Source organism: Doryrhamphus excisus, chromosome 7 (assembly GCF_030265055.1).
Source record: "Doryrhamphus excisus isolate RoL2022-K1 chromosome 7, RoL_Dexc_1.0, whole genome shotgun sequence".
Taxonomy (NCBI): Eukaryota; Metazoa; Chordata; class Actinopteri; order Syngnathiformes; family Syngnathidae; genus Doryrhamphus; species Doryrhamphus excisus.
This window is the reverse complement of record NC_080472.1, coordinates 21,234,885-21,258,221: the sequence shown is the minus strand read 5'-3', so window position 1 is coordinate 21,258,221 and position 23,337 is coordinate 21,234,885. Positions and strand designations below refer to the sequence as shown.

At 41.4% G+C, this 23,337-nt stretch overlaps 2 protein-coding genes across 6 annotated transcripts; both read left to right on the top strand.

Annotated features, from left to right (window-relative positions):
* The first annotated feature begins 633 nt into the window (after positions 1-633).
* Positions 634-11,762, top strand: LOC131132621 (N-acetylglucosamine-1-phosphotransferase subunits alpha/beta-like). Of its 5 annotated transcripts, XM_058078415.1 has the most exons (20): positions 634-748; positions 1,337-1,434; positions 1,521-1,640; positions 2,784-2,986; positions 4,346-4,410; positions 4,489-4,623; positions 4,771-4,914; positions 5,020-5,229; positions 6,873-7,043; positions 7,870-7,993; positions 8,078-8,253; positions 8,324-8,523; positions 8,601-8,820; positions 8,891-8,995; positions 9,081-9,166; positions 9,230-9,328; positions 9,408-9,575; positions 9,781-9,868; positions 9,946-10,044; positions 11,167-11,762. In XM_058078415.1, the coding sequence occupies exons 1-19, from the start codon at positions 650-652 to the stop codon at positions 9,997-9,999; spliced, it is 2,565 nt and encodes an 854-aa protein (XP_057934398.1). In that variant the 5' UTR covers positions 634-649; the 3' UTR covers positions 10,000-10,044; positions 11,167-11,762. The 5 variants fall into 5 exon arrangements, with proteins under 5 accessions (XP_057934398.1, XP_057934399.1, XP_057934397.1 ...); XM_058078416.1 differs by having other exon boundaries at positions 7,906-7,993; positions 9,946-11,762; XM_058078414.1 differs by having other exon boundaries at positions 9,946-11,762.
* A 1,982-nt stretch (positions 11,763-13,744) lies between these two features.
* dram1 (DNA-damage regulated autophagy modulator 1) lies at positions 13,745-22,393 on the top strand. Its single transcript, XM_058078420.1, has 7 exons — positions 13,745-13,981; positions 15,139-15,206; positions 18,198-18,340; positions 18,412-18,589; positions 21,537-21,604; positions 21,682-21,774; positions 21,852-22,393. Exons 1-7 carry the CDS (start codon positions 13,851-13,853, stop codon positions 21,888-21,890), a joined length of 720 nt encoding a protein of 239 aa, XP_057934403.1. The 5' UTR covers positions 13,745-13,850; the 3' UTR covers positions 21,891-22,393.
* Positions 22,394-23,337: the final 944 nt, after the last annotated feature.

Genomic DNA, 23,337 nt, shown 5'->3' with positions numbered 1-23,337 from the left:
TATGAAAGCAGGAAGTGAACAAATGTAACAGTTACTGAGGGGTAGGATTTAATAAGCTTTGCTTCTTCCTACTCCTTTTGGACATGTGGAACTGGGAACTGATTATGGGATGCATTCAATTGTAATCTGATGCATGTTCAAATGAAATTAAACCATTACCATTATTTATTCATTTATTAATTAAAGAAACATAATATAACTAAGGCGCTAGAATCTAACTGCGGTATTGCGAGGGCCGACTACATTTGGAAGTGTTTTCCGCATGTAAAACTAACTGTAAAACTTTAATAAATGACAGTCAGGAACTTTTCCCCATTCAGAAGGTGCGGGAAAATTCACCGGAGTTGACTCCAACGTAGAGGCACTGATAATAAGCCAACACCAGTTCGGCGCCTCGACCCTGTAGCAACTCCATACGGAGTCCAACTGTGTCTGGTCGGAATCTCTCAGAGCTTGGACTGACATTATTCTTATTTTTCCCATTTGAAATGATAATAATAGCCCAAGGTTCCATCAGCTGCTGCTAATTAGCATTCTATTTCATCAGCCACAAAAATGTCCTTTGGACACACCCCCTTTTACAGGTGACTTTAGGTGCTTCGCCTCATCCGACAGGACTGCATTTCACAGAGACAAGAGAGTTACCAACATGCTGGCGACTTACACCCGTCTGATCCTGCGATACAAATTTTTGGTCTACTTTGGGGCCTTGATCGTTTTGATGGCGTTGGTGCACCAGATTGGGGAGGTCAGTTGACTTTTATTTGGAAAACATTCCAAATAACTATTAATAATTTATTGTGGGGGAGATAAAAACTTTATAGTTTATACAGTAAAGCTCGGATATATCGGATTCAATTGTTCCCACTGGTTTTGTCCGATATAGTGAGCGAAATCCGTTATATGCGTATACCGGAAAATGTCCGTTTTACGCATATATCGGATTTATATGCGGTATATGCGTAAATTGGATTTTATCCGTTATAAAAAGGTACTTCCTTGACTATGTTTCCAATGTACCTGGACGCGCAGGCAACGCTGCAAATGACGTCGTATAGCGGCCTGTCACGATTCGGCGAATCGGAGCGCCACGATGCGGCCATTCGATATATGCGAGGGAAATTTAATGGAAATGCATTGGAACGGGACTGGAGATTTTGTCCGAAATAGGCGAAATCCGTTATAAAAAATCAGATATATGCAATGAATTTTTATTGGAAATGCATTACAGAAAAATCGGTTCTTTTTTATCTGTCCGTTGTGAGCGAATTTCCGATATATCCGAGGTTTACTGTATGTTCAAATGTTATATATAATATTACGACCATGCATGCAGAATGTTGAAAGGTGGAGTCGTCGGGACCAGTCTGGCCATTTTCACGAGGTGTTTGATCCGCAGAATCGCATTCAGATTTGTACGTCATTCCACAGCAGGTGAGATGAACCACAGGAAAAGTGTCCCGTTGAGTATAACGTGTAACGCATACCTGTGTAACGCAGACCAACAACTACTCTTGCAGAGAGTGCACGCCGATGCCAATCGATCTGGTGTACACGTGGGTGAACGGCACAGATGACAACTTGCTGAGGGACATTGCGGCGGTCAAAGAGCAGCTGGCGGAAGAAGAACGAGCTCTGAGGTGGGTGAGAGAGGGGTACCGCTGGTTCTCAAAAAAAAACATTGACATTTGAAATGGAAGCAAATACGGATCTGTAATGGTAATGGTAATGGTTTAATGCATCAGATTACAATTGAATGCATCCCATAATCAGTTCCCAGTTCCACATGTCTAAAAGGAGTAGGTAGAAGCAAAGCTTATTAAATCCTACCCCTCCATCTGGTACTTTTACAATCAGAAACTGTTACATTTGTTCATAAGTTTTTTCTTAAAATTTTATTTTATGAGTTTTTATTAATTCTTATTAATTTTTATATATTTTAAAAAATTGTATTAATATTTTCTTAATTTTTTATTAATTTAATTTTTTTTTTAATTTTTTGTCACATACCAAAGTACAGGGTGATATGAGCATCCAATGACATAATGGGTACTATAGTAAGTGTCAATATAGTGATATATATATTTATATAGCATATATATATGAACTATATCAGCAATTTTAAATTTAAATTTAAAAATAGAATTTTAATTCAAAAATAGAATTTTAATTTTAATTTTAATTTTAATTTTAATTTTAATTTTAATTTTAATTTTAATTTTAATTTTAATTTTAATTTTAATTTTAATTTTAATTTTAATTTTAATTTTAATTTTAATTTTATTTCTTCCATGAGATCATATTTCTCCTCTCTTGTAGAGAAGTATTGGATGACATTTTTAGCTAATTGCTTATTTTTTTAGCCTTATGCATTATTTTAGCTGTTTGAAGATGAACTATATCAGCAAGTTGAAGTATTTGTGATTTTAGTAATAAGGAGTTAGTATGTTCTCTGTAGGCGGCATTATGAATTATCCTTACTGGCCTTTTTTGCAGTATATTTAGCCAGTGAAGATTGCTTTTATAGTTATATTATCTTAAATTTCTGGCCACCTTATGTTGTATATTTGTAATATGAGGTTTCCAGCTTGCAACGACACATCATCAGTAGGGTAAAACTAACCTGGTCTAAACCCAGCACACGATCTGTCTTGTGCGCTTGACTACCTCTCCATCGATTAGGCATGTTGAAGACGTGTTTTGCGCGTCAAGTGCATCATCGCCGTCCGCAGAAAATCTCATTTGGAGTTACCCGCTGTTCATTGTCATTCTTGTGTTCCCAGAGAGACGCTAAAATGCCCGCTGTCCCGCTGCATTTCAGCACCCATGCTGGTGCTCGATCCCGCCCTGCCGGCCGGCATCACGCTTCATGAGCTGCCCTTGCAGTTGCCCTCCCTTTCAGATGCAAAAGCACTGCTGCGACTGGACAAACCGCTCCAACCCTCCAACGCTGTCTCCGTGGTCATCTTCCATTCACAGGCTGATGGTAAAAGTTGGCGTCCTCATAAGGGTCGTGAGGGTGCTGGAGCCAATCCCAGTCCAATCCAATCACAGGGCACATATAGACAAACAACCATTCACACTCACATTCATACCTATGGACAATTTGGAGTCGCCAATTAACCTAGCATGTTTCTGGAATGTGGGAGGAAACCGGAATTGAACCCTGGTCTCTTAGCTGTGACGTCTGCATGCTAACCACTAGACCGCCGTGCAGCCAGGAAAAATCATATTTATGTATATATTTCATTATTTCATTCATTCTCCATTGTTGTCTTAAAGCCAAACCTCCAGTATCACAGAACATCCAGCAGCAACACAACGTTTTGGCATGACTACTATTTGAATGAAAAATCTACTGAACCAAGTCCACCATCTACCTGGGGAAGCCTTTGTAACCCCGATGAGGTCACTTGCAGAATGAGACTAAACAGCGAGAGCTAGCTAGCGCCATCGACTACAAACGTAATTTTTGCCAATTTACCGTTAGCTTAAAAAATAATGGAAGAATGTAAACATAATTCCAAACAAATTCATTCATTTTCTACCGCTTATCCTCACGAGGGTCGCGGAGGTGCTGGAGCCTGTCCCAGCTGTCTTCGGGCGGGGTACACCCTGGACTGGTGGCCAGCCAATCACAGGTCACATATAGACAAACAACCATTCACACTCACATTCATACCTATGGACAATTTGGAGTTGCTAATTAACCTAGCATGTTTTTGGAATGTGGGAGGAAACCGGAGTACCCGGAGAAAACCCACGCATGCACGGGGGAGAACATGCAAACTTCACACAGAGATGGCCGAGGGTGGAATTGAACTCGTGTCTCCTAGCTGTGTGGCCTGCGCACTAACCACTTGGCCCCTTGTAATATTCATTCATTCATTTTTTACCATTTATCCCCATGAGGGTTGCGGGGATGCTGGAGCCTATCCCAGCTGTCTTCGGGCGAGAGGCGGGGTCCACCCTGGACTGGTGGCCAGCCAGCCAATCACAGGTCACATATAGACAAACAACCATTCACACTCACATTCATACATATGGACAATTTGGAGTTGCTAATTAACCTAGCATGTTTTTGGAATGTGGGAGGAAACCGGAGTACCCGGAGAAAACCCACGCATGCACGGGGAGAACATGCAAATTTCACAAAGAGATGCCCGAGGCTGGAATTGAATTGAACCCGGGTCTAATATAGAACCTGATAATATTCCCTAACTGTGAGTCCAAGCTCTTTTGTTCTTCGGTGGATGAATGAATGAATCGGGTTCCCGAGTCCACTTTTGTGTTTGTTGAGTCAAAGACAAGATAATAATACATCTCACGGTGGGTTGTCTTCCAGCTGACAAAGCCTTGACAGTTGAGCTCAGCGACGACCAGAAATTCTTGCTCTCCAAATGTTACCTGGTGAGTTTGGTGAGACTTTGACCTGATTTTAATCAGCAGCATTCACGACTTGCTCGTGTGTTGTTGTGTTTTTTCCAGACCACAGAGAAAGAGACTCCAGGCGCCATACCCATGAACACCCTGGCTTATGTGACTGGATTCCCAGGATCCTTCAAGGTGTCAGAAGAGCTGCGAGCCAAATTACCGACGGCCATCACGGACAAGATGACAGCGGTAAAGCTGCTTGTCCATCAATGTTACATACAAATATGAACCCTAGTGGTTACAGAACTGTTTTTATGAGTGCTTAATTAATATTAATTAACATTAATCAATGTCTATCTGTACTGTATATGTTTATTCTGTATTCGTGTTCCCCAGTTGGAGTTGTACCCCGAAGCCAACATCGCTCTCCTCTACCTCAAAAGTCCACAGCATTTGACTGATCTCCTCCATGAAGCTAAAAACGACCTGACTCTGGATGGGAAGCAGTTGGCCATCAGCCCCGTCTACTTGTTCTGGGATGTGAGTGCCATCATGAAGGTTGCACGCCATTGAAAGTACAACTGCACTCAGTGACACGTTAGAATCCTAGTAGCATCCCTCTGATGGCCTTAAACCTTTGGTCAGTTTTCCCAGGTGCCATCTTTCCAGATAAAGCCAGGTCCAAAAGACGTTCTGACAACCAATCGCTTTGAAGACAATGGCGCACTCCGACATTCACTGCGATCCGTGGAGAAATACGCTCCATGGGTGCGACATATTTTCGTCGTCACAAACGGGCAGATTCCTTTCTGGCTGAACTTGGAGAACCCCCGAATTTCAGTTGTCACACATCAGGTAAAATCTGAACCTCCGACGTTCAAACCCCCAACTCTCAGTGCAAGTTAGTCATTGAATCCAGACCGTGGTGGTCTCCGTTTTGGGTATCAATATGCATGGGTGGCTGCATGGTGGACGAGTGGTTAGCGCGCAGACCTCACAGCTAAGAGACCCGGGTTCAATCCCACCCTCTGTCATCTCTGTGTGGAGTTTGCATGTTCTCCCAGTGATGAAAGGAAAGGTAAACAAAACTGTGGTGCCACTGAGGAAAAGACAGGAAGAAGAACTGGAGGTAGCAGAGATGAGGATGCTGACATTCACATTGGGAGTGACCAGGATGGATAGGATCAACTCTCTCAGTGCAAGTTAGCCATTGAATCCAGACCGTGGTGGTCTCCATTTTGGGTATCAATATGCATGGGTGGTCGAGTGGTTCGCGCGCAGACCTCACAGCTAAGAGACCCGGGTTCAATCCCACCCTCGGCCATCTCTGTGTGGAGTTTGCATGTTCTCCCAGTGATGAAAGGAAAGGTAAACAAAACTGTGGTGCCACTGAGGAAAAGACAGGAAGAAGAACTGGAGGTAGCAGAGATGAGGATGCTGACATTCACATTGGGAGTGACCAGGATGGATAGGATCAACTCTCTCAGTGCAAGTTAGCCATTGAATCCAGACCGTGGTGGTCTCCATTTTGGGTATCAATATGCATGGGTGGTCGAGTGGTTAGCGCGCAGACCTCACAGCTAAGAGACCCGGGTTCAATTCCACCCTCGGCCATCTCTGTGTGGAGTTTGCATGTTCTCCCAGTGATGAAAGGAAAGGTAAACAAAACTGTGGTGCCACTGAGGAAAAGACAGGAAGCAGAACTGGAGGTAGCAGAGATGAGGATGCTGACATTCACATTGGGAGTGACCAGGATGGATAGGATCAACTCTCTCAGTGCAAGTTAGCCATTGAATCCAGACCGTGGTGGTCTCCATTTTGGGTATCAATATGCATGGGTAGTCGAGTGGTTAGCGCGCAGACCTCACAGCTAAGAGACCCGGGTTCGATTCCACCCACGGCCATCTCTGTGTGGAGTTTGCATGTTCTCCCAGTGATGAAAGGAAAGGTAAACAAAACTGTGGTGCCACTGAGGAAAAGACAGGAAGCAGAACTGGAGGTAGCAGAGATGAGGATGCTGACATTCACATTGGGAGTGACCAGGATGGATAGGATCAACTCTCTCAGTGCAAGTTAGCCATTGAATCCAGACCGTGGTGGTCTCCATTTTGGGTATCAATATGCATGGGTAGTTGAGTGGTTAGCGCGCAGACCTCACAGCTAAGAGACCCGGGTTCGATTCCACCCACGGCCATCTCTGTGTGGAGTTTGCATGTTCTCCCCGTGAATGCGTGGGTTTTCTCCGGGTACTCCGGTTTCCTCCCACATTCCAAAAACATGCTAGGTTAATTAGCCACTCCAAATTGTCCATAGGTATGAATGTGAGTGTGAATGGTTGTTTGTCTATATGTGCCCTGTGATTGGCTGGTGTACCCTGCCCCCAGCTGGGATAGGCTACAGCACCCCCCGCGACCCTCGTGAGGACAATCGGTAGAAAATGATGGTGATGCTTTCAAATGCTTTGTCTGGAAAGAACACATATCTATGCTGAATTGCAGGAAATCTTCTTGAACCCCGGCGACCTCCCCACCTTCAGCTCCCCCGCGATCGAGAGCAACCTCCACCGCATCCCGGGAATCGCTCAGAAGTTCATTTACCTCAACGATGATGTGATGTTTGGCAAAGACGTCTGGGTTGATGACTTCTACACCCCATCGAATGGGCAGAAAGTAATCACATTACATCACTACTTCTTCTTCTTCTTCTTTCTCTTTGGGCTTTTCGCCACAATGGGCGCCACAACAAACCAATCTCCTCCATCCAACCCTGTCTTCTATATCTGTCTCTGTCACGCCAACCACCTTCATGTCCTCATAAACTTTATCTCCAAGGCCTCTAACATGTTATGTCCAACTGGTGGATTCGTTCCTGATCCTATCCATCCTGGTCACTCCCAATGTGAAGCATCCTTCAACCAATATATCGTCCCAACCATCTTAGTCTGGTCTCTCTGACTTTATCTCCAAGACCTCTAACATGTTATGTCCATCTGATGGATTCGTTCCTGATCCTATCCATCCTGGTCACTCTCAATGTGAAACATCCTTCTACCAATATATCATCCCAACCATCTTAGTCTGGTCTCTCTGACTTTATATCGAAGGCCTCTAACATGTTATGTCCATCTGGTGGATTTGTTCCTGATCCTATCCATCCTGGTCACTCCCAATGTGAAGCATCCTTCAACCAATATATCGTCCCAACCATCTTAGTCTGGTCTCTCTGACTTTATCTCCAAGGCCTCTAACATGTTATGTCCATCTGATGGATTTGTTCCTGATCCTATCCATCTTGGTCACTCCCAATGTGAACCTCAGCAACGTCATCTCTGCTACCTCCAGTTCTGCTTCCTGTCTTTTCCTCAGTGCCACTGTCTCTAGACCAAACATAAAAAAGTACACCAACATAAATGGTCACAAGAAAGCAGTTTCATTGAGGTGTACATTAGCGTATATCTGGCAACACACCAACAACTGTTTACTTCCTTCCCTGCAGGTCTATCTCACTTGGCCTTTTTCCCCTTGTTCCAAGGGCTGTCCAGGAAGCCTGATAGAGAACGGGAAGTGTAATAAAGAATGCAACAACCTTGCCTGTGATTGGGACGGAGGCGACTGCAAGGGTAGAGCCATTAATAATGACCGCACTACCCTTATTTTATCAATCACTTTTGAATTATGATTTATTGCTTTTGTGACTGATGTAGCAAGGAACCACAGGTCTGTGCGCAGTGCTGGGAATGCGGGGGACAAGAGAGGTTCTGAAGTGGAAGCGTCTGGTGCTGCTGCATCTCCACTGAGGAGGAATCTCCAAGAGTTTGTCCCTTCTGATGAAGGCTTTCTATCCTGGGAGGAGTCCAAGTTGTTTAACGCTCTCCTGGAGGTAAGTACAATACGAATATTTAACATTATACTTCGTATTGCGTAATTATAAAGTAGAATTGTGTTAACAGGAAGAAGAACGTCACCAGAGAGCGCTAATGTATGAGACCAATGGCGCCGCTTTTGGTCGAAAGCTGCAGAACAGTTTTACCGAATCGCTACGATACGTGGACAGGCTGTACAACCGCAAGTTTGGCGTCATGTCTCGTAAAACTATCGCGCACACACCCCACATGATTGACAAGTTGGTCATGCAGGAGCTGCAGAACATGTGAGGACCGCTTTTAATGTCAGGACCGCAAAAGATGTGACTGCTGAGGTTGAGTTGTTTTTGTTTTTTTCTTGCAGGTTCCCAAAAGAATTTGAGAAGACCTCCGGCCATCGTTTGCGCCACTCGGAAGACATGCAGTTTGCCTTTTCATACTTTTACTTCCTGATGAGCGTCAAGCAGAAGGCTAACGTTTCAGAGGTGTTTGACACAGCGGATAAGGACCGGTCTGGTGTTCTGTCCGATCCGGAGATTGAAGCCTTTGCTATGAGAATCCACAAGCAACGCCTCAATCCTACGGTTGGCGCAGTTATTTAAAAAAAAAAAACACCAATAATTATTTGTGATTTTTGTTTCTTCTTCCTTCTAGGACTTGAAAAGTTTAGCTAATGACTTGATCACCTGCTCTAAAAATGAAGTCATTCAGAACCTCAGAACGAAACACCGTCAAGAGGTTTACATTGACCAAAACATGGTGAGCCTGAACATCTCAGCACACAAAAAGCTTCATTGTGTGGTTATTAGCTTTGTAGCGCTAGATATGTCTTCTTTATTGACAGCCTCAGATCACAAAAGATCTGGTCCTGAACTGCAAACCCGTCACGGATCGTATTCGTCAAGCCTTCCCAGACCAGAAGAAGTACAAGTGAGAAAGTTGGGAAAATGACATCAAGTCTATTCAGTGGCTAATACGTGAAGTATCCCATAGGTACCAGATCATGGGGGAGCAGGAGATCCATTTCAGGTTAATTACGAACAACATGGCCAGCGCTCTTCGGCATTTTCAAGAAGTTCGGACCCAACCAAAGTGAGAAGAAGCATCAAAACAAAACAAAAAAAATCCATTTACTGTATCATTTAACATGCTTCTGTGCTTCCTCCGACAGAAAGTTCATCTGCATGAACGACGACATTGATCACAGCAAAAGCAACGCCAAGGAAGTGCAAATGAAGATGGCCGAATTCTACCACGCCATGTTCCCGCAGCCGTCCCAGTTTGAACTGCCCAAAGAAAAGATCAACAGGTTCCTGTACATGGACGAGCTCCATAAATGGTAGGAACCACGATGAAGGCATCAGATGTGTCAGTGAAACAAAGCCCAGCAGAGCTTCTGGTCTGGATGTACCGTTTTATCGTTAGCTAAGTCATATACAATCAAGAGTTGCCTCGGGTTCCTCGACATCCCAAACAAAGTCTTGTCTTCTAACACACAAACAAAAGACCTACACTCGTACTTACCAGATTACTGCGTTTCTCAGGCAAGCTTACCAGGACAGGTTGAGGTTCTACAGGTACTGCGTCATTGTGGTCCTCGTCATCTTCACTCTCAGGTTCATCTCCAAAAAGGTGAGAATCCAGACTGAAGGGTCTTCACACATTTAAGGACAATCCCTTACGATGCCCCTGATTTCTGATTTCTGCAGATTATTCACTTGAAACGACAGATGCTGCACGGAGGAAAAGTGTTCCAGTTGTAGAAATGTCAGGAAATCAATCCAGTCTAGCTGCACGGCGGACGAGTGGTTAGCGCGTAGGGTACACAGCTTGGAGACCCGAGTTGGATGCTACCCTTGACCATCTCTGTGAGGAGTTTGCATGTTCTCCCCGTGCGTGCAAGGGTTTTCTCCGGGGACTTCGGTTTCTTCTGAGACTGGATTAATTCATTCATCTTCACGAGGGTTGCAGGGGGTGCTGGAGCCTATCCCAGCTGCGAGGTACACCCTGGAGTGGTGGCCAGCCAATCACAGGGCACATATAGACAAACAACCATTCACACTCACATTCATACCTATGGACAATTTGGAGTGGCTAATTAACCTAGCATGTTTTTGGAATGTGGGAGGAAACCGGAGTACCCGGAGAAAACCCACTCATGCAAACTCCACACAGAGATGGCCGAGGGTGGAATTGAACCCTGGTCTCCAAGCTGTGTGGCCTGCGCACTAACCACTTGGCCCCTTGTAATATTCATTCATTCATTTTCTACCGCTTATCCTCACGTGGGGTGCTGAAGTCTATCCCAGCTGTCGTCTTGGGGCGAGAGGCGGGGTACACCCTGGACTGGTGGCCAGCCAATCACAGGGCACATATAGACAAACAACCATTCACACTCACATTCATACCTATGGACAATTAACCTAGCATGTTTTTGGAATATGGGAGGAAACCGGAGTACCCGGAGAAAACCCACGTATACACGGGGAGAACATGCAAACTCCACACAGAGATGGCCGAGGGTGGGATTGAACTCGGGTCTCCTAGCTGTGTGGCCCTTGTAATATTGTCATTCATTCATTCATTCATTTTCTACCGCTTTTTCCTCACAAGGGTCGCGGGGGGTGCTGGAGCCTATCCCAGCTGTCTTCTTGGGGCGAGAGGCGGGGTACACCCTGGACTGGTGGCCAGCCAATCCCAGGGCGCATATAGACAAACAACCATTCACACTCACATTCATACCTATGGACAATTTGGAGTGGCTAATTAACCTAGCATGTTTTTGGAATGTGGGAGAAAACCCACGCATGCAAACTCCACACAGAGATAGTCGTGGGTGGAATTGAACTCGGGTCTCCTAGCTGTGTGGCCCTTGTAATATTGTCATGTTGAAAATAAAAAGCTTTATTCATCCTTCTTTTCATTTACAGTATGCAGAACATGGGCGTTTCCATGGAAACAGTGTCAACATTAATTTATCCTCCTCCACAATCGGACGCTTCCTTACGCTGCTTTCATTCCTATCTGACAGGAAGGACAGAGTTTGTAGCACTGGGCGATGCCCACGTGGCGGACCCTCATTGTCGCTTGTGGGGTCCCCCAGGGCTAAGTGCTCGGTCTGATTCCCTGGAAGTTTGTGCTTCCATTTCATAACATGTAAGATTACAGTCGTGGATTCAGGTGAGAAAGCCGCCCAAGGATGGTTCATAATGTGGCAAACACGCCTACGCTGTGTAATGCAGACCAACTAGTCCCATCCAGTCACTCTTGATTGGGACTTGATGAGCAGGTCAGAACCAGGACCAGGACCAGGGGTCCTCCTATTCTTCATCCTTTTCAACGTTCTTGTCACTTCCTCTTTAACAATCTTTGCTACTACTCTGTCAGTCCACTTCCATTCCTATCCACCAACCAACTCTCTACCTTATCCTATCCTGAGTTCCATTCCAATATTCAAAATCCCGACTCTCACTTCGAGGTTCTTGGCGCTCCTCTTCTCCTTCTTCCTTTATTAGTTATTTTTATAGTCCACAATAAACCTAATAATATTCCAACCCAGTGAGTCAAAGCTGTAAACTTTTGTGTTACTCGAGGAACCTGCTAACCGGTTCCCCTACGTGTTCTCTCACGAGACAACTGTCTGTTGTTCTTTACGGCAAACATAATTATGCGTGTAACGGTGGATCGTCTACCAGCTCGACAGGTACACAGGAAGACAAGAACGTCTTCACCTTCAAATGTTACCTGGTGACTTTTTTCTAAAGAATGTTGACATGGGAATGTTTCCGGGATTTTATCATTTCATCAACGGTGCTCAAGGGTTGGGCATCGATGGGAGTCGTACTTGCATTCCGATTCTGCCGGCATCGTTGAAATGTTTTACTTTCAATTCCTAGTTTTGATGCTCAGTTCGATGACCGGACAAAATATTACAACATTGTTGACGTGTAGAATACGGTGACATCACCGCCCCGGGTTTTAGGAATCCACCCACCCATGTGCACCTTGTTCTTTCCGGTTAAGTCGTGTTTTTTTAGCATCTCGTAGTGTCAGAAAATCTGCCGGCTTTGGGAACTACAGGATCACAAACAAATTAAGACCTCCCAATCCCTCGGGATAAGTGTTGTGGTCTTCTCCCACTGTGAACCAACCAGAACAAAAACATCCCAAATATTCCTATAAAGAGGAAAAGTTTAGACTAATGCTGAAAGGCTTTTTTCTTTTTTATACCTTCATAGCACATCTACATGGGTTGGTGCAGGTAAGATCACCATAAGACCACGAGATCACCATGAGACCACCATGAGACCACCATAAGACCACAAGACCACCATGAGACCACCATGAGACCACCACGAGATCACCATGAGACCACCATGAGACCACCATAAGACCATAAGACCATAAGACCACAAGATCACCATGAGACCACCATGAGACCACCATGAGACCACCATAAGACCACGAGACCACCACAAGACCACAACGAGACCACCACAAGACCACCATGAGACCACAACAAGACCACCATAACACCACCACAAGACCACCACGAGTCCACCACTAGACAACCACTAGACCACCACGAGACCACCATAAGACCACCACAAGACCACCACGAGACCACCACAAGACCACCATAACACCACCACAAGACCACAACAAGACCACCATAACACCACCACAAGACCACCATAAGACCACCATAAGACCACCATGAGACCACCACGAGACCACCATAAGACCACCATGAGACCACCACGAGACCACCATAACACCACCATAACACCACCATAACACCACAAGACCACCACAAGACCACCATAAGACCACCACAAGACCACAAGACCACCATGAGACCATTACAAGACCACCACAACACCACCATAAGACCACCACAAGACCACCACAAGACCACAACAAGACCACCATAACACCACCACAAGACCACAACAAGACCACCATAACACCACCACAAGACCACAACAAGACCACCATAACACCACCACAAGACCACCACAAGACCAACATAAGACCACCACAAGACCACCACAAGACCACCATGAGACCACCACGAGACCACCATAACACCACAAGACCACCATAAGACCACAAGACCACCATGAGACCATTACAAGACCACCATAACACCACCATGACACCACTACAAGACCACCACAAGACCACCATAACACCACCATAAGACCACCACAAGACCACCATAACACCACCATGAGACCACTACAAGACCACCACAAGACCACCACAAGACCACCATAACACCACCACAAGACCACCACAAGACCACCATAAGACCACCACAAGACCACCATAACACCACCATGAGACCACCACAAGACCACCATAACACCACCATGAGACCACCACAAGACCACATGAACCCGAATGGAGGAAGCAGGACCATCGCTGTTTCATTCGCGTGGGCTGACCTTCCGGTAAGTCATTTTCATGAAAGGAAGACGCCTCCACTGTACGTGTCACTACTGATCACGTGACTGGCGGGAACCAAGACTTTCCGAGCAGCCCGTGTCCCACCAGGTCGCGCGTGTGTGTGGATGTGGATGTGGATGTGTGTGTGTACGGGCCGGGTGCCATGTGGTGGTTCACGCAAGGCTTGTGCTTCTTGCCGGTCTTCCTGGTGGTGTGGTCCTCCTGCACCTTCATCGTGTCCTACATTATCGCGCTCTTCAGACGCGACGTGGACGTCTTGTTTCCATACATAAGGTGAGTCCGACCCCGGCTTCTCCATCACGTCCCGTTACGTCCCGTCACGTCACAAGCTGAGATTTCGAGTTCAATGTCTTTTACTTTTGCGCTGCGAACAACGAGTTCGGCTTTAGTTTCGGTTTCCTTTCCACTCGGCAGTCACCCAAACTCTTGCAACACACGCCTCCTTTTTTTTTTTTTTTTTCTTTGTAACTTTATAACATAGCCGCCATTTTTACCGTTAACTTTTACATGTCTTCATAAAGGATTACATAACTTGATGAACCTCGTGCAGCACATAAATATTCATATATATGATTATCTTTATTATCTCGGTGCTGTTTTGTGAGCCCCCCCAGACCCCCCGGGATGCTAACGTGGTCTCTGGCAGGGAGGGTGCTGTCCCTTGGGTCGTATTCCATATTGGTCCTGCCTTCAAGGGGACTTGATGCCAAAACAAAATACGGAAAGGGCGGGGAGAGGCGGGGTACGCCATATACATCTTTTTATCTAAGTCAACGTAACGTGGTCTACATAGGACTGAAATGACCCCCCCCCCCATTTCAGAGCAGGTAATCCCAATGGTGTATCCCAATCAGGTGGCCGAGGGTGGAATTGAACTCGGGTCTCCTAGCGGTGTGGCCTGCGCACTAACCACTTGGCCCCTTGTAATATTCATTCATTCATTTTTTACCGCTTATCCTCACGAGGGTCACGAGGGGGGGGGGGTGCTGGAGCCTATCCCAGCTGCCTTCATACGAGAGGTGAGGTACACCCTGGACTGGTGGCCTTCATACCTATGGACAATTTGGAGTGGCTAATTAACCTAGCATGTTTTTTTTGGAATGTGGGAGGAAACCTGGAAACTCCACACAGAGACGACCGAGTGTGGAATTGAACTCTGGTCTCCTAGCTGTGAGGCCTGCACGTTAACGTTTATGACCTTCCAAATAGACTTTTTAACATTAGAGCCCTCCTGACATGAAATAGCATCCCTATAGTCACCTTTATACTTCTATGACCAAATATAGTAACATTACCGACACCTTTAACATGACTCGGAGAAAACCCACGCATGCACGGGGAGAACATGGAAGAAATGGGCGAGCGTGGAATTGAACCCTGGTCTCCTAGTTGTGATCATACTAATCATCTTGTGTTATTTTGGCACCCAGCGACACAGCGGCGACCCCCCCAGAGAGCTGCATATTTGGCTTGATGACATTTGTTTCGGCATGTGCAGGTATATTTCATTTTGCCATTTTTATTTACTTTTAAGGTTCTTTTTGGAATTTTGGAATATTTTAATTTGAGCTCCAAAATGCAGAGAGGAGAAATTTTGGGAGTGGTCAAAAAAAAAAGCTATTTATAGCAAAGATGCATTCAAGTGAAATTGAATTTTCCAACCTGTGGATTGAATGTGATTTGGTGTTCACACTGGACGCTGCACTTCACAAATGACTTCTTCCAGAAGCTCTTTTGGTCCAGCCTGAATGTTCCACAGAAATGGACATGAGTTCCAGACGGTGGATGTCCTCCATGAAGCCATCTTCAGCATGGAGCAACATTCCCACTGGCCTCCTGGAAACACTGGCATCAAACACGGCCAAAGCCATTCTCCATCCTAATTAACAAGAAAGACACTCATGACTCCTTTTCTCTACATTTGCTTTCTATTTTAGGTTTTTGTTTTTTTTTTAGCTATGACCTTAGATCAGGGGTGGGCAAACTACGGCCCGGGGGCCACATCCGGCCCGCCAAGTGTTTCAATATGGCCCGCCTGTTTTTTCCAAATATTTCATTTGAACTCAACGTACAACCTGGCATCGTGGCTTGGGACAATTTTTTGATGGTTGAGGTAGCTGCTTTATCAATTTCGTTATTTGATGTGGTCTGTTACAAAATAATACACATAATAATAATAATAATAATAATAATAATAATAATAATAATAATAATAATAATAATAATGTTGTCAATAATGATCAAATGGTAGCTGCTTTATCAATTTCGTTATTTGATGTGGTCTGTTACAAAATAATACACATAATAATAATAATAATAATAATAATAATAATAATAATAATAATAATAATAATAATGTTGTCAATAATGATAATAATAATACTATTATATTAATATTGTTGTTAATAATATTAATATAATAATGGTAGTAATATTACAAAATACCCCTGGAAAAAGGAGCACAAGCACAATAATAGTAATACAAATAATGATAATAATACTACTATTATATTAATATTGTTGTTAATAATATTAATATAATAATGGTAGTAATATTACAAAATACCCCTGGAAAAAGGAGCACAAGCACAATAATAGTAATACAAATAATGATAATAATACTACTATTATATTAATATTGTTGTTAATAATATTAATATAATAATGGTAGTAATATTATTATTATAACAAAATAATAATAATAATAATATAATAACATTACTATAGCTAATAATAATAATAATAATAATAATAATAATAATAATAATAATAATGTTGTCAATAATGATAATAATAATACTATTATATTAATATTGTTGTTAATAATATTAATATAATAATGGTAGTAATATTACAAAATACTCCTGGAAAAAGGAGCACAAGCACAATAATAGTAATACAAATAATGATAATAATACTACTATTATATTAATATTGTTGTTAATAATATTAATATAATAATGGTAGTAATATTATTATTATAACAAAATAATAATAATATAATAACATTACTATAACTAATAATAATAATAATAATAATAATAATAATAATGTTGTCAAAAATGATAATAATACTACTATTATATTAATATTGTTGTTAATAATATTAATATAATAATGGTAGTAATATTACAAAATACTCCTGGAAAAAGGAGCACAAGCACAATAATAGTAATACAAATAATGATAATAATACTACTATTATATTAATATTGTTGTTAATAATATTAATATAATAATGGTAGTAATATTATTATTATAACAAAATAATAATAATAATAATATAATAACATTACTATAACTAATAATAATAATAATAATAATAATAATGTTGTCAATAATGATAATAATAATACTATTATATTAATATTGTTGTTAATAATATTAATATAATAATGGTAGTAATATTACAAAATACTCCTGGAAAAAGGAGCACAAGCACAATAATAGTAATACAAATAATGATAATAATACTACTATTATATTAATATTGTTGTTAATATTAATATAATAATGGTAGTAATATTATTATTATAACAAAATAATAATAATAATATAATAACATTACTATAACTAATAATAATAATAACATTACTATAACTAATAATAATAATAATAATAATAATGTTGTCAATAATGATAATAATAATACTATTATATTAATATTGTTGTTAATAATATTAATATAATAATGGTAGTAATATTACAAAATACTCCTGGAAAAAGGAGCACAAGCACAATAATAGTAATACAAATAATGATAATAATACTACTATTATATTAATATTGTTGTTAATAATATTAATATAATAATGGTAGTAATATTATTATTATAACAAAATAATAATAATATAATAACATTACTATAACTAATAATAATAATTCTAATAAAAATAACAATAATAATAATAATAATACATTGAGTTTACATCAAATAAATGATTTCAAAGTAGATTGCATGACACTTTTACATGTAAAATATGTGTAAAAATATAGGTGTAAAAATGGACTGTTACATGTAAAATACTACATAATCCCCCCCCCCGTCAATTTTGTTAAATGAATGCGGCCCGCGAGTCAAAAAGTTTGCCCACCCCTGCCTTAGATGTTTGATCATGTGATTGAAAAGCCGATTTCACTTTACTTCCTGTTTGCTGTAAATTGCTTTTGTGACTCACTCCCATTTCTTCTTTTTGAATATTGAAGCTCAGAACCTCCTTAAGATCCATCCTTTGGATTTGGGACTTTTAGATTTGGGACTTGATGAGCAGTACGAGTACGGTATCGTGTTGGTTGTTCTTCTAACCATGTTTTGGTCCCACCTTCCATCAGTAACGTGTGATTCAATTCATGCTCTGCTGTCATGCGGGAGGAGGAAGCACACTTTCCAGAAATGTCTCACTTCTCTTTTTAGAAGAAATCGAAATGGTGATTGTGTTTGTGTGTGACTGTGTGTGTGTGTGTGTGACTGTGTGTGTGTGCGTCACAGGCATAGCCACGATCTACGCCAGGTTCAAGTACGTGGAGAAGCTGACTGAGGAAACCAGGGTGGTGAGTCCACGTCTGAATAGGGTGACGCTGGTGCTGGGAATGCTGTCCTGCTTGGGAATGTGCGTCGTGGCAACCTTCCAGGTGCGTCTTCATCAACGCATGTCAACAAAAGCGACAGTCCCATAACTCCTCCTCTGGTCTGGACCTCCTAGGAGACCTTAGTGACGGTGGTCCACGACATGGGAGCCTTGCTGTTCTTCGTGTCAGGCGTCCTCTACATCATCCTCCAAAGCGTCATCTCCTATAGCTCCTTCCCCTACGGAACCTCCATCAGCGTGTGGCGAGCACGGCTGGCGGTGGCCGTCATCGCCTCCGTGGCCTTCTTTCCCAGTATCCTTGAACGTTTCACACGACGCATTTACAGGCCGCAGTGAAAAGTAGGAAACCAACCATACCAACAGTAACATGATAAGCTGCTCTCGCTCAGCATCCGTCGTCACCGACTCACTGGTTCTTCAGTAACTACTCTAACTGGATATGCCTTGGTCGTTAGTTCCTAAGTGGTTCTTCAGTAACTACTCTCAATGTATGTGCCCTGGTTAGTAGTTCCTCATTAGTTCTTCAGTAACTACTCTAAATGTATATGCATTGGTCATTAGTTCCTCACTGGTTCTTTAGTAACTACTCTAAATGGATGTGCCTTAGTCACTAATTCCTCAGTGGTTCCTTAGTAACTACTCTAAATGTATATACCTTGGCCATTAATTCCTCATTAGTTTTTCAGTAACTACTCTTAAGTGGATGTGCCTTGGTTAGTAGTTCCTCATTAGTTCTTCAGTAACTACTCTAAATGGATGTGCCATGGTCATTAGTTCCTAAGTAGTTTTTCAGTAACTACTCTAAATGTATGTGCCTCAGTCATTAATTCCTCATTAGTTCTTCAGTAACTACTCTAAATGTATATGTCTTAGTCATTAATTCCTCATTAGTTCTTCAGTAACTACTCTCAATGTATGTGCCCTGGTTAGTAGTTCCTCATTAGTTCTTCAGTAACTACTCTAAATGGATGTGCCTTAGTCATTAATTCCTCATTAGTTCTCCAATAACTACTCTAAATGGATGTGCCTTGGTCATTAGTTCCTAAGTAGTTTTTCAGTAACTACTCTAAATGTATATGCCTTGGTCGTTTGTTTCTCATTATTTCTTCAGTAACTACTCTAAATGGATGTGCCCTGGTTAGTAGTTCCTCATTAGTTCTTCAGTAACTACTCTAAATGGATGTGCCTTGGTCATTGATTCCTCATTAGTTCTTCAGTAACTACTCTAAATGGATGTGCCTTAGTCATTAATTCCGACGTAGCTCTTTAGTAACTACTCTAAATATATATGCCTTGGTCATTAATTCCTAATTAGTTCTTCAGTAACTACTCTAAATGGATATACATTGGTCATTAGTTCCTCGTGAGTTCTACAGTAACTACTCTAAACGGATATACATTGGTCATTAGTTCCTCGTGAGTTCTACAGTAACTACTCTAAATTGATGTGCCTTATTCAGAAATTCCTCATTAGTTCTTCAGTAACTACTCTAAATGTATATGCCTTGGTCATTAATTTCTCATTAGTTCTTTGGTAACTACTCTAAATGTATATGCCTTGGTCATTAATTCCTAAGTAGCTCTTTAGTAACTACTCTAAATGTACGTGCCTTGGTCATTAATTCCTCATTAGTTCTCCAGTAACTACTCTAAATGTATATGCCTTGGTCATTAATTCCTAAGTAGCTCTTTAGTAACTACTCTAAATGTACGTGCCTTGGTCATTAATTCCTCATTAGTTCTCCAGTAACTACTCTAAATGTATATGCCTTGGTCATTAATTCTAAGTAGTTCTTCAGTAACTACTCTAAATGTATATGCCTTGGTCATTAATTCCTAAGTAGCTCTTTAGTAACTACTCTAAATGTACGTGCCTTGGTCATTAATTCGTCATTAGTTCTTCAGTAACTACTCTAAATGTATGTGCCTTAGTCATTAATTCATCATTAGTTCTTCAGTAACTACTCTAAATGTATATGCCTTGGTCATTAATTCCTAAGTAGCTCTTTAGTAACTACTCTAAATGTACGTGCCTTGGTCATTAATTCCTCATTAGTTCTTCAGTAACTACTCTAAGTGATGTGCCTTGGTTAGTAGCTCCTCATTAGTTCTTCAGTAACTACTCTAAATGGATGCGCCTTGATTAGTAGTCCCTCATTAGTTCTTCAGTAACTACTCTAAATGGATGTGCCTTGGTCTTTAATTCCTAAGTAGCTCTTTAGTAACTACTCTAAATGGATATACATTGGTCATTAGTTCCTTGTGAGTTCTACAGTAACTACTCTAAATGGATATACATTGGTCATTAGTTCCTTGTGAGTTCTACAGTAACTACTCTAAATTGATGTGCCTTATTCAGAAATTCCTCATTAGTTCTTCAGTAACTACTCTAAATGTATATGTCTTGGTCATTAATTCCTCATTAGTTCTTCAGTAACTACTCTAAATGTATATGCCTTGGTCATTAATTCCTCATTAGTTCTTCAGTAACTACTCTAAATGTATATGCCTTGGTCATTAATTCCTCATTAGTTCTTCAGTAACTACTCTAAATGTATATGCCTTGGTCATTAATTCTAAGTAGTTCTTCAGTAACTACTCTAAATGTATATGCCTTGGCCATTAATTCCCAAGTAGCTCTTTAGTAACTACTCTAAATGTACATGCCTTGGTCATTAATTCCTAAGTAGTTCTTCAGTAACTACTCTAAATGGATATGCCTTGGCCATTAATTCCTAAGTAGCTCTTTAGTAACTACTCTAAATGTACGTGCCTTGGTCTTTAATTCCTAAGTAGTTCTTCAGTAACTACTCTAAATGTATATGCCTTGGCCATTAATTCCTAAGTAGCTCTTTAGTAACTACTCTAAATGTACGTGCCTTGGTCATTAATTCCTCATTGGTTCTTCAGTAACTACTCTAAATGTACGTGCCTTGGTCATTAATTCCTCATTGGTTCTTCAGTAACTACTCTAAATGTATATGCCTTGGTCATTAATTCCTCATTAGTTCTTCAGTAACTACTCTAAATGTATATGCCTTGGTCATTAATTCCCAAGTAGCTCTTCAGTAACTACTCTAAATGTATATGCCTTAGTCATTAATTCCTCATTAGTTCTTCAGTAACTACTCTAAATGTATGTGCCTTGGTCTTTAATTCCTAAGTAGTTCTTCAGTAACTACTCTAAATGCATGTGCCTTATCCATGAATCTGGTGTTTTCCTGCTACGACATTCCAAGCTGTCATTTGTGCCTTCCTGGTGAAACAAACGGACCAAAGGGATCTTCACAGGGACACAGGAAGCAAGGTAAGGACACCAGCACGAGGAAGGCCCCTCCCAAGCGTGCATTCGCTTATGTAACAATATCCCGATGGTCTTGGCAGGACTATCCCTTCCATGTGGCCAGCGCCGTGTGCGAGTGGATCGTGGCCTTCAGCTTCGTCTGCTTCTTCCTCACCTACATCGATGACTTTAAGGTGAGCCCCACCCTCCGCCCTTATGTATGGCAGCCATTTTGTCCTTTCAATGAGGCGTCTTTGTGTTTGCCTTCCAGATGTTTACGCTGCGAGTTAGGACCGAGTTGGTGTCTTGAAAGGACCTCATGATCTTATCTATCTTGTGTACGACAACCACTTCCTGTATCATTTCACACGGTGCTGCACTTTGCTCCGCTCTTGTGACAGCAGACGTTACGAGACGTTATTAAGTGGACACATGATGCGGGAGCGTGTGACACCTTTTTTTTTTTTTTTTTTTTTTACACATTTCACCGACTTCTTCTAACGGAATATGTTATGTAGAAGTCCCGGAGTTTTGACTGAACTGATCTGTTACGTAATCACCATTGCTGGATCCACCGTATATCACAGTAATCTATCACGGGCTGAAAGGGACTTGGTAAATAACACAAACAACATTTTTGTTTTACTACAACGTCCATAAAAATGACACGCACATTATGCAAATTAGACACGCAAGTCCAACTGCCGCAGCTAGATTAAAGTCCTGTGGAAAACAGTGACAGGAATCTTCTGCTTTGGTTTATTATTTGACTGATAAACAAACACTGCCAAGCCTGTCAATAAAGACACTTTTTGCAAGTTTTTTAACAAAATTTTGAGTGTTTTATTACATTTTGGGTTTTTTTCCCCACTTTTTTTCCTTCAACTCTGAGGTTTTTATGGATGTTAGCAGCTGTTACCCTCTAGTAGCAACTGTTACGATTGCTAAAAGGAATTAATAAAATAATAATAAAAATAATTTAATTTAAAATATAATTAAAAATAATAAAATAATTTTAAATAATTGAAAAAATAATTAAAAAATAATAACAAAAAATAATAAATAATAATAAAAGTGTTCAGAGATTTTAATGCTAAATGATCATATGGTTCATAGCATGTTAGTCATTTGGATATTTGTGTTTCATGTATGTGACAACGTGGCATAAAATTCATTCACTTTCTATTGCTTATCCTCACGAGGGTGCTGGAGCCTATCCCAGCTGCCTTCGGGTGAGAGGCGGGGTATGTATATATATATATATATATATATATATATGTGTGTGTGTGTGTCCCTATTTGAATCTATGTTAGTTCTCTAACTTTATAGCTAAATGTTATTGACTTGAATTGTAATTTGGTGCAAAACGACAACACCCCCATTATGTTTTTGTTTTTGGCTTTGTGAACTGGCGGTCCGTGATCTACCTGCTATCCTGCTTCCATCGCACGTGTCTGGGAATGTCGGCAAATCCATCCATCCAGTCAAAGCATGGAGGAGAGAAGCACATAGCGTGGTCTCCTATTTCCTGCTTGTGCAGGGATATGGTCCTATGGAACAGTTAAGATAAAAGAGTCAACAAAAAGGACACCAACAATTTTGGGATAAAAGCAGTACAAACCTCTTCACCCACTGTGGAAAAGTTGTGAAATGATTGATGAGCTGAAAGGCATCGATTCTTCAACATGTTTGGGAAAATATGCCCTGAAACAGCAGCCTACAAGTGTTGAATACTGAATATTAAACAGGAGACATTG

Coding starts and splice junctions, on each gene's coding strand:
- LOC131132621 (XM_058078415.1), top strand. CDS start 650: ATGCTGGCGACTTACACCCGTCTGATCCTGCGATACAAATTTTTGGTC. Junction 2,987..4,345: donor CTTCCATTCACAGGCTGATG/GTAAAAGTTGGC, acceptor GTTGTCTTCCAG/CTGACAAAGCCTTGACAGTT. Junction 9,869..9,945: donor TCAGGTTCATCTCCAAAAAG/GTGAGAATCCAG, acceptor TGATTTCTGCAG/ATTATTCACTTGAAACGACA.
- dram1 (XM_058078420.1), top strand. CDS start 13,851: ATGTGGTGGTTCACGCAAGGCTTGTGCTTCTTGCCGGTCTTCCTGGTG. Junction 13,982..15,138: donor GTCTTGTTTCCATACATAAG/GTGAGTCCGACC, acceptor TTTGGCACCCAG/CGACACAGCGGCGACCCCCC. Junction 18,341..18,411: donor GCGTCGTGGCAACCTTCCAG/GTGCGTCTTCAT, acceptor TGGACCTCCTAG/GAGACCTTAGTGACGGTGGT.